The sequence below is a fragment of the Anolis carolinensis genome, chromosome 3, assembly GCF_035594765.1.
Source record: "Anolis carolinensis isolate JA03-04 chromosome 3, rAnoCar3.1.pri, whole genome shotgun sequence".
NCBI classification, from domain to species: domain Eukaryota; kingdom Metazoa; phylum Chordata; class Lepidosauria; order Squamata; family Dactyloidae; genus Anolis; species Anolis carolinensis.
The window spans coordinates 270,495,901-270,510,523 of record NC_085843.1 but is presented as its reverse complement, the minus strand read 5'-3'; the positions used below and the strand labels follow the sequence as shown (position 1 = coordinate 270,510,523).

General features: G+C 37.3%; 1 protein-coding gene across 3 annotated transcripts in view; it reads left to right on the top strand.

The window, feature by feature from the left end:
* The window catches only part of spata16 (spermatogenesis associated 16), a 250,743-nt gene that overhangs the window by 138,680 nt on the left and 97,440 nt on the right, over positions 1 to 14,623 (top strand). For all 3 annotated transcript variants that reach the window (XM_062976770.1, XM_062976771.1, XM_008106073.3), the window contains exon 4: positions 12,447 to 12,536. In XM_062976770.1, coding sequence (XP_062832840.1) covers positions 12,447 to 12,536 — 90 coding nt within the window. The remainder of the gene's footprint in view (positions 1 to 12,446; positions 12,537 to 14,623) is intronic.

Here is a 14,623-nt window from a genome sequence, read left to right as displayed (position 1 = left end):
TTTCTACAGTGTAGATGCATTCTTAGCTGACAATTGTTACCCAAATAATTTTTTCTTCAGTTACCCACAATTTGTGGAATGACCTGCTAGAGGAGCTTCAATAGCTGGATACAGTGAGTTGGAAAAAACCCTAAAGGCCATTCTCTTCTAGAAGGCCTATCTAGATTATTTTTAAATTATGAATTTGTGTAGCAACTCTTTTACATGTAATACTCTTGTGTGTTCTTTTAAAATGATGTTTTAATTGGTTTGTATGTTATGTGTTTTTAACTGATGTTGTATTTTAGTATGGGAAGAGATTGGCAAGAATAATAATATACATTGTTGAAAGAGATGGCACCTCAATTCCAAATACAGAAAAATTAGATAGGCTGCACTGTTCCAAAGTGAAAGGCCTAACCACTTGTTGCTCAAGCTTTCTTGTTACTGCAGACTTGAAACATCTGAAATAGGTGTGCAAGTCTGTTTTTGTTTTCCCCACATATTGTGAATGACACCCTGTATATCTGCATTCAAATACATAACTAAGATTGTAGGATCAGCGAGTGATGTTCTGTTAAATAATATGGAAGGGCCTGCCTCCTAAAAGTAGCTGTCTTCTCCAGATACATATAGTTAATGCAATGCAGGCAATCACAGAGATGTCCAATACAAGATTGGTGACTGACATTTTAAGGACAGGTTTTATCACCAATTTAACACCAGTAGATTATGTGGCTGACAGAAAATTATAATGGGAGGCTTACTGCTGGCTCTAGCAACACATTCAGAGTTTTGCTAATAGCTTTATGATAGTTTTGGAAATGCTGGATGGATTTCCACCTCAAATGGAATGAGATGTTGGCTATTGCTTGATCCATGTTTTTTGTGGGGAAGACTATTTCAAAATAGTGGTTGTCTTCTTGAGATTGTCATCAGTCAAAAGCATTACCACCATGAAGGAACTGTTGCTACAGTGATTTTCATTGGTGTTATAGATGCCTCTGATTTTTAGAGCCTAACAGTAGATATTATTCATTTGAATATGCTTGGAGTAGTCATTTGATTAAGTATGAGCATCAGCAGATGTATTTTGGAGATCACTGCCAATTTTGTGATTTTTCAGTTGGGTAGAGGACATCAAGGAAAGGAATATGTTGGTGTTGTGCTGCTAGGTGTAAACCTGATTATTGGATGGACAGAGATGATATATAATACAAAAAGTTGGCCCAATAGAGATTACACTGTTAAAGATTTTTTTTGTACAAACTTTCTCAAGCATCTTCCTCTATTCATCCAGTCCAAGAAGATGCCAACAATGTACTGCCACCACATGGGAGGCTTGTCATTAGCCTATTTAAAGAAGTTATTTTTAGGTTGCCCATGAATAGATTTGCATGAGAAGTTTAAGTAGTAGTAGTAGTAGTAGTAGTAACAACAACAACAACAACAACAACAACAACAACAACAACTCCCTAGGGGACTTGGGGTGGCTTACAACATTAATAATACAATAAGTACAATACAATAAAATACAGAAAATGGGATACACATTAATAGCACATCAATCAATATAAAACACAAAATACGACACAATCAAATACAAAAATTAACAATAAACATTATGAGCATTGAGATAAAACACAGTCATTCAATTAACTAGTAATCATTCTATAGCCTGAATTAAAGTGCCCTATCTTTCAAGTACTTTAGCTCATGGAGAGAATTTCTGGCTCCACAGACTTAAGACCATATGGTCTCAGCCTAGAAGATAATACAATACAACTCCGTATTCACTGGAGATATGTTCCAATACCCTACATGGCTACTGAAAACCACAGATAATAGCAAATCATATACATTGCCTATATTTGGAGGAGTCCCCAGTGGCACAGTGAGTTAAAACTTTGTGCCAACAGGACTGATGACTTGAAGGTTGGGTTGCTGACCTGAAGGTTGCCAATTTGAATCCAATTCAGGGAGAGCATGGATGAGATCGCTCTATCAGCTCCACATCCATGCGGGGACAAGAGAGAAGCCTCCCAAAGGGTGGTAAAAAAAAAACATCCAGGCATCCCCTGGGTAACGTCCTTGCAGACAGCCAATTCGCTCACACCAGAAGTGACTTGCAGTTTCTCAAGTCGCTCCTGACACACACACACACAAATTATACTTGGGCCAGACAAAACTCATTAACATCATCACTCTGGGCTCAAAACAAATGCCTTGTAAGTTCTGTTTGTTTTCTTTTAAATCATGTGGGTGTTTGTGTGTTTAAAATCTAGACTTTGCAGATAGGATTATTTTGACACAATTTAAGATTCTCAGATGTAATCCATAAATCTAGCTTGGACAAATCATGAATCAATTTTCATAGAGCACCTTGATTGTCTTGCTGTATCAGTTTTAATGGATTTGAGCTTTAGATGTGAACAACAAACTGTAGGAAGAGAATGATGGTCTAAATATGAACATTCTTTATTCATGTGAGCGGATGGTTTTTGTTGTGGAGATGCAATCCCTACCCCCCCCCCCCCCAAATACACACACACACTTTTTTTCCTTTCCTTTTCTTTTTTTTAACTGAAGAAAAGATAATAGGGCCAACACCATATTATTTTGAAGGTTTCTGAGGAGATGTCAAGAAGAAAAAATGAAAATGTCAAAAATGGGTTGATATACTATATTACTTACAGCCTGTTTGGCTGAGGGAAAACTGACCAAATGATTTACCGAAAGCATTTACAAGACAGTCTTTAGATTACAGGGAGGATGAAAAATAAATGAAAATCTATTTTGTGTTTACTTTAGTGCAGCCATTTAAGAGAGACAGGGGGAAGGATTGCAGATTGACACGTCTAATATTCATGTATAGAGTTTGACTTGCGTATTTCTCTCAATACAAATCTCCTTCTGTGTGTTTGCATAATGTAAAATAGATATCTGACAGAGAGATAGAATAGGTGAATGAAGTCAACCATCAAGAGAGTCACTGCAAACGAATGACAGCCAGTAACTCTGGAGCAATGCATCTGCTCTGGGTTTTTGTCTGAATTTCAAAGGAACTATTCAAGGTGCTGAACTTTAGTCTCAAAATAGTCTCAGAAATCTGGTTTGCTCCTTCAAAGTTCAACCTAGAACTTGGAGCAGAATCAATGCTGCACTAACATTGGAGCCACAAAACACAAATAAACAGATAAAACTTTCTTTACCTGTTAATGGCTGGTGCTACCCAAGGAATCAAGAAGTCAGGAGATGATTAGGACTTGTAAAGGAACTAGATATGATCCTCATCATCATATTGGAAAAGCCATGATCATCCATGTCATAATTTTTATATGTATGATTGTAAATACTGGACAGAGAAGAAAAATTATGAGAAGGGAAAGCTCATTCAAAATGTTATGTTGGAAAGAAAAATAACTATGGAAGAAATCATGTCTGAGCTCTTCCTAGAAACCAATATAATCAACTTGAGGCTACCATACTTTGGCCATATCATGGCATAACATGACTCAATGGATTTCTTGAGGAGAGATGGCTGCAGCTCAAAATTCAGCTTTGGAAAGTGAGGAAACACATTGTGCTTGACAGAACTGTAGGGCTCCACAATCTGTAAAGAATTAAAATTGCAGGAGACCCCTCCAAGCAACCAAATACTGGTCCATGCTCTTACCTCAATCAACATTATATTTCGGATTCCTTTAAAACCAATGAGCATGAGAGCTGGAGAAACTGATTGTTTCCATTTGGAAACAGGCTATTAGACTAGCTTGAGTCTTGTGCCACCTCTACACTGCAATATAAAATCCAAATTATCTGGTTTGAACTGGATTATACAGCAGTGTAGACTAATATAATCTAGTTCAGAGCAGATAATCTGAATTTTATATGGCAGTGTAGATGGGGCCTTGGGCTGATCCAGCATAATTCTTTTGGTTCTTGATGGGCAATTGCTACTAGGGAGTCTCATGCAGACTGGAAGAATACAACTGCAAATATTAAAGTGACCCAGGCCTAAGGCAATCACCCATCCTGCTGCACAAATAATTTTAATTTAGCTAGCAAACTTTTGAAAAGCATTGCATGGCTGGCCTAGTTTTGGACTGTTACTGCTTTGCAATGTGTACTTCTTCTGAATGTGTTCATATCCTGGACATTTCCCACACAGCCAGATGGACCTTCCATCTGCTCACTTGTTTAATGGTTAGCATTTCTTTCTAATCTCTCCTTTCATCACACCCATTTTTATTGGTTGTTGATTTAAGTAACCCATCTACCATGCTTCTTGTTTTTCCCTTTAATGTAGGATGGTTTGTTCTTCAAATTATTATTTCCAATAGGGAGTAAGAACAACAAGTTCTGCTGCCTTTTCATTGCTGAAGTTGCCTTCCCTCCTCCCAGCCCTATACAGACGTCACACTCAACTCCTGAAGTGATTCCATCAACATTGCCTCCAAAATATTCTGCAAATCTCTTGGGAAGACAGGCAGACAAATGTCAGCATGCTGGAAGAAGCAAAGACCACCAGCATTGAAGTGATGCTCCTATGCCATCAACTCTGCATAGGCCACGTTGTCCAAATACCCGATCACCGTCTCCGAAAGCAGTTGCTATACTCCAAAACTCAAGAATGGGAAATGTAATGCTGGTGGACAGGAAAAGAGATTTAAAGATGGGCTTAAAGCCAACCTTAAAAACTGTGGCATAGACAATGAGAACTGGGAAACCCTGGCCCTTGAGCGCTCTAACTGGAGATCAGCTGTGGCTGGCAGTGCTGCAGAATTTGAAGAGGCATGAATTGAGGGCTTAAGGGAGAAACATGCCAAGAGGAAGGTGCATCAAGCCAACCCTGACCGGGACCGCCTTCCATCTGGAAACCAATGTCTCCACTGAGGGAGAACATGTGGATCAAAATAGGGCTCCAAAGCCGCTTACGAATCCACAGCCAAGACACTACACTTAGAGGATCATCATCCTCAGTCTACGAGGGATCGCCTAATGGAAATGGAAATAATGTATATTTTTACATGAAAGATGAAATGGCCAAGATGAGTTTTTATTATCAACACTCTCTTGTTGTCTAAGGGACACTGAAAAACCCCAATAATTCATTTTTCTTACTGTTTAGAGTAGTTTAATTACAAAAATGGCTCTATTCAGATTATCCATTCATCCATCCATTCTATGTATATATGTATGTAGGTATCCCTTTCTTTCTTCTAGCATGGGATTCAAGATGGTATAACAACATTTAAAAGCACAATATAATTTTTTAAAGTTCTGATGCAAAAGTTAAATTGCTAACTTTCATTTAAAAAACACTAGTTAAAACAGCATTAAAAAGACATTTAAAATGTTCTAATGTACTAACAGCACTATTGTATTACAGTATTATTATTAAAAACCCTAGTGATACTTAAAATCTAACTAATGTGACATGAAAAAGTTGGAATCGTGGCATAATCAAACAATCAATCAAAAACTCTGAGGCATTTCTAAATCTTACACATTTTCTTGGTTCCAACAACAGTTGTCTGAGGGTAATACATCATTTATCACATGATTTTTAAAAGATTTACAGCATTGTTTTTGAGTGTCTGTAGAATTAATGCAGTTTGACACCACTTTAACTGCTATGGCTCAATATTACGGAATCCTGGGATTTGTAGCTTGGTGAGACACCCATACACTTTGACAGAAGGCTTAAAATTGCAAAATGTCAATTCCTTTCATTTCATAGCACTGAGCCATGGCAGTTAAACTGCTGTCAAACTGCATTAATTCAACAGTGTAGATGCACCCTTTGTGAATGTTTTACTGTTCCACTTGCCAGCAAAAATTGGATTAGATATCCATTTTCAGTTTATATGCATGAACTCGAGGAGCTCATAGCAGAAGAGAAAGACAAACTCATAGAAATTTCTATGGATCGTGCTCTGAAATTTCCCTTCAAGGAACAGTCCATTCCAAATTTCTGAGCTCACTTACAAGTAGATTTTCTGTAGATTTTCTGTAGATTTTATTATTATTATTACTATTTTATTATGACACAGAAAACAAGATAGATATGCTGGATTTCGTATCACAAAATCACAAGTCGAACACTTCCCAAGTGTATAGGAATGTGTGATGTATTTTTGGATGATGCACGTAGATCCCAGTAAGGTGGCCTTTTGCAGTTGGCAGATCGTAATTTTGTCAATGTTTATTGTTTCCAAATGCCGACTTATTATTATTATTATTATTATTATTATTATTATTATTATTTGAAAAATTTGAGTCAGAGCTCAGAATACAATTTTCAGCTTTTAAGTCTAACATTACAAGGCTTGTAAGTGAAATGCAACACCAGCCTTCTCATTGCTTAATAATCAAAATTAATAAATAATTTTAAAATATGATTCAGTGTTCTATAATTATTAGTTGTGTGGAATAATTCCAATAAAATATTGTAATAGGAGCATGTGCATTTTCGTATTTCTCCTGTCTTTCCAAATTTGAATACACTTGATAAGCAATTTTAAATGAATATTTGATGCACTTTAAGGTTGCTTAACTTTGAGATAAGTCTTTGTAGTCCAAGGCAATGAAAGGTATTTAAGGGGGGCATAGTAAACAAAAGGTTAAGAACCACTGCTTTATTGACTCTGTAGTTTGTTTCTCTGGTGGGGGTAGTGTACAATCCTAGGCATCTCGTTTTAGGAAGCTGGAGTTGGTTTGCAGAAGGGCAACAAGAATGATATGAAGTATGCAGAAAATATAGAGATATATGAGGAACTACTACAGGAATAGAGTATGTTCAGCCTCACGAGAAGACTGAGGGTGATATGATTGCACTCCTCAAATATCTAGAGAGCTGGGAGTAGGTTTGTTCAATGATGCCACAGAGAATAAAATCAGGTCTTACGGTTTTAAATTACAGGGTGATAGACTTCAATTGAACATTAAAAGGATCTGCTTGATAATAAGAGAACATTGGCAATGGAACAGATTACCTAGAATGGTAATGAGCCACCTTCCTCTAACAGCTACTTTCTGGGATTGTTTTAGCTGGATTTCCTGCATTGAACATGAGGTTGGACTCGATAACCTGTGGACCTCCTTCCAACTTTGTGATTCTGATTCCTCTGATAATATTTTTAGAAGAAATGTGACTCTTCCCCACAGAAAAACTATTGCCCTCACTTATGATCTCCAGTAACATTTTCCTATCCTCCTTTCAATACATGTGGAGGAGATGGCATGCCACTGGTTTTTCTAGGGTCTCCTAAGACCTTGCTGCCAAGACTAATCATGGTCAAAGCATGTTTTGAACAATCATCTGGATCAACTCTGAAACTTTTTCAGTAAACAAAAGTAGCTTACAAATCAAGAGAGATTTGTATTTAATTTGTCAGAAGCTAATTGGGGATACAGTTCTAATATATTTAAATAAATAAATAAAGTTTAAATCTTGGCATTATACTAGATTTCCTTTGCTCAGAAGCTGGCCACTTGGAGTGTCTGTGGTGTCCATGTGAGAAGGTCCTCCATTGTGCATGTGGCAGATCAAGAGATTTACCAATAGAGTTAATAAGATATTAAGAAATGCTGTCATATTATTCCACAGAGAAGACATGAGAAAAAGCACAGATCTTAGCGTGAAAACCAATTTGTTCAGTGTGCTACAACTCTCTCTCTCTCTCCCTCATTCTGTCTCTCATGTGAGTGTGTGTGTGTACACACCTATCAAAACACATCATGCTTTAAGAGTAGGAAATGAGTGGCTAACTACCATAAAATGATTGATTTTTCCACCAGTGCTATTGCTTAGCTGTGGTACAGTCAGGAACCTGGTGGGGGAATCAATATAGCTATTATCAGCCGTTGACTACAGTTTACAAAAGCAATAATAGTCTTTAAATTCTTTCTTGACAGCCTCAGCAATCATCCCATTTGTTAACATGTTAAGACTCTGTGTGAGAGCTTCTTTAAAATGCAAAAAAAACAAACCCAATTTTTATCTAATTTTTGCTTTTACACAAAGAACTTGTCTCTTACTAGTAGGCTACTATGCTAAGTAGAATTGTGTAGGACCTACAGAAAGTAAAACAGTAGAAACCAAGCTAGTGTTCATTTGAAATATACGGCTTCTCTTCTTCCCAATCTCAAGATAGGTAAAGGAGGTCAATATGCCCTAAATCTGATTTCTTATCCAAACTAGACAAGATCCATTGAACAATAAGTACTAGGTACATGGACATTTATGTAAGTTGCATTGATTGAATAAGTCCATTCAAGTTAGGACTAACAATTTTATTTTTATTCTGACAGGTTTATACGAGTGGACTGAAATGGGTTTTTGTGTGTTGTCTTGCTGCTTTTTATTTTCTGACTTTAATTGACTTTTAAATGGTTTTTAATGCTATGGATTGATTACATTTATTTTAAAACAACTTCCATAAATAAGGCCTACCCTGAAAAAAAGACCTGTCATGATTTTTCAGCATTTCTAAGGATGCTCAAAATACACACCCTATTTCAAAAATAAGCCCTAGATATAGTTCATTTAAAAAGTCAATTTGGAAAAATAAGACTGCCCCTGGAAACAAGCCCTAATGCAAATTTTAGAGCAAAAATTAATATAAGACCCGGTCTTACTTTGGGGAAAACAGGATATATATTCTGAATACTTTGTCAGCTGCTTTGGGGTCCAATATTGGAAGGAAATGAAATAATAATAATGATGATGATGATGATGCCAATATTTTACATTGCATGTCTACTTAGTTATACATATGCATAACTATCATGTGCACTCATGTATCAGTCAACCTCATGAATAAGTTGAGAACATATTTAGAGGCCAAAATATAAGAGCTCACACATATACATACATGCAAGAGTTGAAGTAGGGCAGAGGTAATTTTTATAGGTGCATTCACGCAAGAATAAATATTTTTAAAGCCCTCCCTCATTCCTGGAACCTGATCCGATCACAAATGGACACAGATACACATCCAGCAGCTGCCTTTTTAAAAAAAAAACAACAGCAGTCACACTGTAATATCTTATCATGAAATCTGTACTTTACACATCCTTTGGCCAAAAAGATTAGTAATTCTCTGCTTTCTGCTTTCTGATAATGCTTTCCCTATTGGCTTGCTTGCCCAAGGGTCTGTGAATATTTGAGAGACAAAAACATTTTTGGAAAGGTAACCTGCCACTGAACCGCCATCGCTGGTGGGCTTCGTAGAGCAAGGAAAACATTAACACTAGCACCAATGAATCAAAATTCAATTACTTTTTTAAACTGCTAATGTTAAAATGTCAAGGACATTTTAGAAAATTAATTCCTTAATTATTTAAGTTGTAAAAGCATTAAATTAAAATACCATTTAAAATTACTAAAAAATGTGCAGTGACAAATTACAGTCACAAGGAACATTGATTTTTATTCAAAAATAACATTATTTGGCATTTAAATATTAAAATAGCAAGTTCTAAAATTATTGTTGAATTTTTCAAAAAGAAATTCTGAGTAATACATTATTCACAGACTCCAGGCATTTGATTAGTCACTTCTGGGATCAGGATAGATCTTTTGTCTGATTTGGTTTCTTATGTTCTTATGCATATTGGAAGGGTCCTCCTCTATGTCCTATTAGAATGTGAAAGACATTGTGGGAGGACATGGGAATTGTCTCTTCTTGGATCCCTGATTGGTACCAACACTGGGATCATTATCGCACGAAGTTAGAACCCAGCTTTTTATTAAAGTTTTCAAGCCAAACTGATTTCGTCAAGGATGCATATATATTCAAGATTATTTTAACTGGTTATGAATTAATCAAATTGAAAGGCTGATTCATATATTTTTAATCTTTTTAAAAACTTCTGTAAATATTACATTTAGTTGATTTTATTATCAACTGTACTGAGATCTTTGGCTAAAGGACAGGATATGGCTATTAAAATAACTAACAGATTTCTAACGGGAGCTGGCTATAGGGAGCACACAATGCCCCTATTAAAGCAGCTCCACTGGCTGCCAATAAACTACCGGGCCCAATTCAAGGTGCAGGTCTTGACCTATAAAGCCCTACACGGCTCGGGCCCTACCTATCTCCGTGATCGCATCTCCTCCTATGAGCCAGTGCGGACCTTGAGATCTTCCGGGGAGGCTCTTCTCGCACTCCCACCACCGTCTCAAGTGCGGCTGGTGGGGACGAGGGAACGAGCCTTCTCGGCAGTGGCCCCCCGGCTCTGGAATGCACTGCCAAAAGAGATCAGGCAATCCCCTACATTATCCAATTTCCGTAAGGAACTGAAGACCTGGTGGTGTCGGCAGGTTTTTGAGTAATTATATTGGACTACCGCCGATTTCTGAGCCTGAATACATTGCACAAGATTTCCCTATCCTAAAATGATACATTTTAATATATTGGGTTTATGGTTCCCGTCCCCTTGATCTGGTCATGTAAGTGTGATTTATCGTTATAATTGTACTATTTTACCTTGTTTAATAATGTGTGTTATGTCGTTATGTAATGTTGTGTTGCTTTTATGACTGTAAACCGCCCTGAGTCCCATCTGGGAGATAGGGCTGTATATAAATAAAGTTTTATTATTTATTATTATTATTAAATAAATTAGTCAAAGCTTTATATTTCTTGAAGGCCTCGCTTCTCAAGGATGGGCACAAAGCCAAGGTAATAGGGACAATTGTTTGTATTGTGGTACAAAGAAGCCTATAGTCCTGGGGGGGGGAGGTTATGGGTTCCACCCCAAAATGTATCAGGTTATAAAAAAAAACCTGGTTTACTCATGAATTTTAACTGGTTAACCAAATCCCCATGCTAAGTCTATGAGAAGCAAAACTTAGAGTTCCTGCAAAACTTCAAGCACTATCTCAACCAAATTTTAATAATTTATTCATGCTATCATTACCTACTTTTCCATCAATTTACATTGCAATAGCAGCAATAGACAACATAGTGGAAGTGACCAGGTTTTTGACATCATGTATCAATAATTTTGATGTGAAGAACAATGTAATCCACTGAAACTGATATCAGAATCAGACTCCCCATATTAAGCTCCATAAGAAAAATGTTAAGTTTAAATAAAATTTACAATGTTTCCAGGTATATAACAACTATATATATAACAACTATAACAACTGTATAACAACTATGATCATTTGTGCTTGCTTTAAAAGTTTATACTTTAATTTCTCCAAAGCTATCAAGTATTTTTTTTAAAAAATAATCAAGAGCAAACACCCTGTTGCACTTTGTAAAACCTTGCAGAAAAGCCATCAAGTGCACTGGAAGCATATCTTGTCTGTGACAGAGTTTTTTCCAAATGTGAAGAAACTTCTTTAGATTTCTGCAACAGTACAAGTGTCAACAGCTACAAATGAAAGGCCATTTTTAACTTTTGAATATTTGAAAACATACATAAGAAGCACAATGAGGAAAGAACGACTGACTGGACCTGCACTCTTGAGTATCCACCAAAGTTTATCGATGGAGCTTAATTTTTGTCACAGATATCAACAGGCATTGTGGCATTCTTTTGTAACCTCTAAATTGTTTCAACCCACCCACTCCCAATTTTTTTCTGGCTGCAGGCCTGGATATGAGTGGTTGTCCAAACTTCTCCTGTCATAAAAAAACTAGTTCTGTGACCCCCATCCCGGCCAAAGCTACGCATTTGAGAAACAGACAACTTGGTTCCAGAAGCTGTAACCTCCTCTAGCAGCTGCCACTGGCTGGTTTCTGATATTCCTTACTGGAAGGAGGAAGAGGGAAATAAAACCCTAGCATTTTGGGATAACTTAGAAACATGGATTTCTTTATAATTGTGTGGGCTGGTCTACACTGGCCAAAAAAACCCAAAAAACAGTCTCACTGTGAATCCACAGATTTCTGTTTTAAACCGCATTATATGACAACATGGATGGGGCCTTGCTTTTAGCAATACAGTACTTTGGGTCTCAGCTTTGTGATGTCTTTTTTTTTTTTGCCTGCATAATATATGCTTATTATCCCAACCTACAGATGCAGATGACAGATAACAAAAGGCATTATTACAGTAAGGCCTGATGTCTTGCTGATTTTTATATTCTTGATAAATGCAGTAGAACATATGCTCACAAAGGGTTTTAACTGCTGCTTCTCTAATAGGCAGTGCTATGAGTGAAATTACATTTATGACACAGCTTTAATAGACATTTCAATAATGCCTGTTCGTCCATCTCAGCTGTCAACAGAGTAGATGTGATAATTTATTGTTGGGGACTGGAAGAAATGCAATCAACTTAGCATTGGTAGGAGAAATGTTTGTGCATACACTGTGTGTGTGTGTGTATAACAAACACACACACATATATATAATATATGCTAAATATATGCTAAATGATCTTCAAACAATCCAGTGAAAGGTTTTGACTTGCATATTTATTTCCTTTTCTCCCCAAGGAGCATTATGCTGAATCCTGCCTATTTCCGTAACCACCTTCGTCAAGCTGCTGTGTTTCGGAGCTTAGAGAGATATTCTGAGGCTGCAAGGTAAATCTGGGGTTCACTGGGGACTCTTCCTCATCAATACCACACTGTTTCTTTATTTTATCTGTTGCTTCCTGGAAAAACTAAGGAGGATGAGTGGAGAACTGCCTCATTTTAGAATCAGTAAACCATCCCTGTTCTTCCAGCCTCATTGCAACACCTACCATTTTCAATTTTTAATCGACGTATAGGCAAACATAGAATTATAAAGTTGAGAGGGACATTCAGTCCAACTCACCGCCATTCAGGAATGTGCAAGAAAAGCACTCAAGACAAATGGTTATCCAACTTCTGTTTAAAAATGTCCAGAGAAAGAGACTCCGCCAAACTCCAATGCAGTGTATTTCATCACTAATCCCTCATTGCAACATTAAGTAATAGCAGTGGAAGTATGAAAGAATTCATTAACATCATAAATTACTTTTGTTTATCTGAATGAGTGTAACAGTAGGCTGAGACTTGTGGAATTCATTAAGGATTTTAGTGGCAGTTTGTGGCTTCCATATAATTTAGACCAGTGTTATCCAACCTTTAGTTACCCGAGGGCCAATCAGACTTTAGTATAGGAATGTGAGGGCCAGATGTACCAAACAGATATTTTTTGGCATAAAAGAAAGAGGGGCAAGGATGTCACCAATGTAGGGTGTAAATGTAGGGGCCGGGCTGTGGTGCAGGCTGGTGAGAAGCCTACTGCAATAAATCACTCTGACCATGAGGTCATGAGTTTGAGGCCAGCCCTTGGCGGGGTAAGCACCTGTCAATTAAAAATAAAAAATAGCCCCTGCTCGTTGCTGATCTAGCAACCCGAAAGATAGTTGCATCTATCAAGTAGGAAATAAGGTACCACTTATAAAGTGGGGGAGGCAAATTTAACTAATTTACGACGTTGGAATGAGGAAGTGCCGTCACAGTGGATGATGAAGCAGCTGCTCCCCACTGTGGCCAGAATCGAACATCCCCTCAGGAGAAGGTTAAATTGCCTCTGTGTCTGTCTCTGTTCTATGTGTATATGGGCATTGAATGTTTGCCCTATATGTATATAATGTTGATCCGCCCTGAGTCCCCTTCACGGTGAGAAGGGTGGAATATAAATACTGTAAATAAATAAATAAATAAATAAACATGATGTTCAACTAGGCCAGTGGTTCTCAACCTGTGGGCCCCCAGATGTTTTGGCCTTTAAGTTCCAGAAATCCTAACAGCTGGTTAACCAGCTGGAATTTCTGAGAGTTGTAGGCCAAAACACCTGGGGACCCATAGGTTGAGAATCACTGAACTTGATGGACTCCCTAAGAATGCTAGGGTAAATTGACTCTTCTTAATTTCTTTGTGAAACTCAGACCAAGTGTAATTCAGCTGAATTGTGGGAAACCAAACAGAATCCCACAGCACTATTTTGCCAGTGCCCACTAATAGAAATGTTGTGGAGGAGTTTCTGTATTGGGTTTCTTTGGATTGTGAGAGAGAAAGAAATATGACATTTTAGGAGAGAGTCTGTCAGAAAAGGCTAATGATTTTTTTCCAGGTGACATAGCATCCCAGGAAAGCTTCTGAAGAAACTGCAGTGAGGAGTTATGCTAGAATTATAGGAGGAATAACATGCTCATAAAGAGGTTAATGTGGTGACCGTAAATCTTTAATGAACCTACACTAGTGTCCAGAAATATCTGCCTTTGAAATTAAGAGTCAAGGTCTGTTCTTAGATATACAAGTGGAGAGGCTCATAAATTTGCAAATGAGTTCTTTTGTGTGCAATACTTTCTCCATGTCTGTTTTCTCATACTTCTCATACCCCCTTACTTGTTTTCATACAATATTCATATACACACACACTGTGCATATATTCTTACGTATACACAAGCAAACACATACACAACCTTGTAATAGTGACATTTCTTGCTTTCTCTGCTGAAATCTCTCCCCCTCCCCTCCAGTGTAAAGGACTGCCTTAGTTCCTTGGGCCATGCATTGGCCTTAAAAGGTGCCTTTTCTATTGTGTAAAATCTTCAAGCTATGTATATATGTGCATACATGGATTTTGTGTTCAAAGTATCTCATTATCTAGTAAAGGTAAAGGTTTCCCCCTGGCA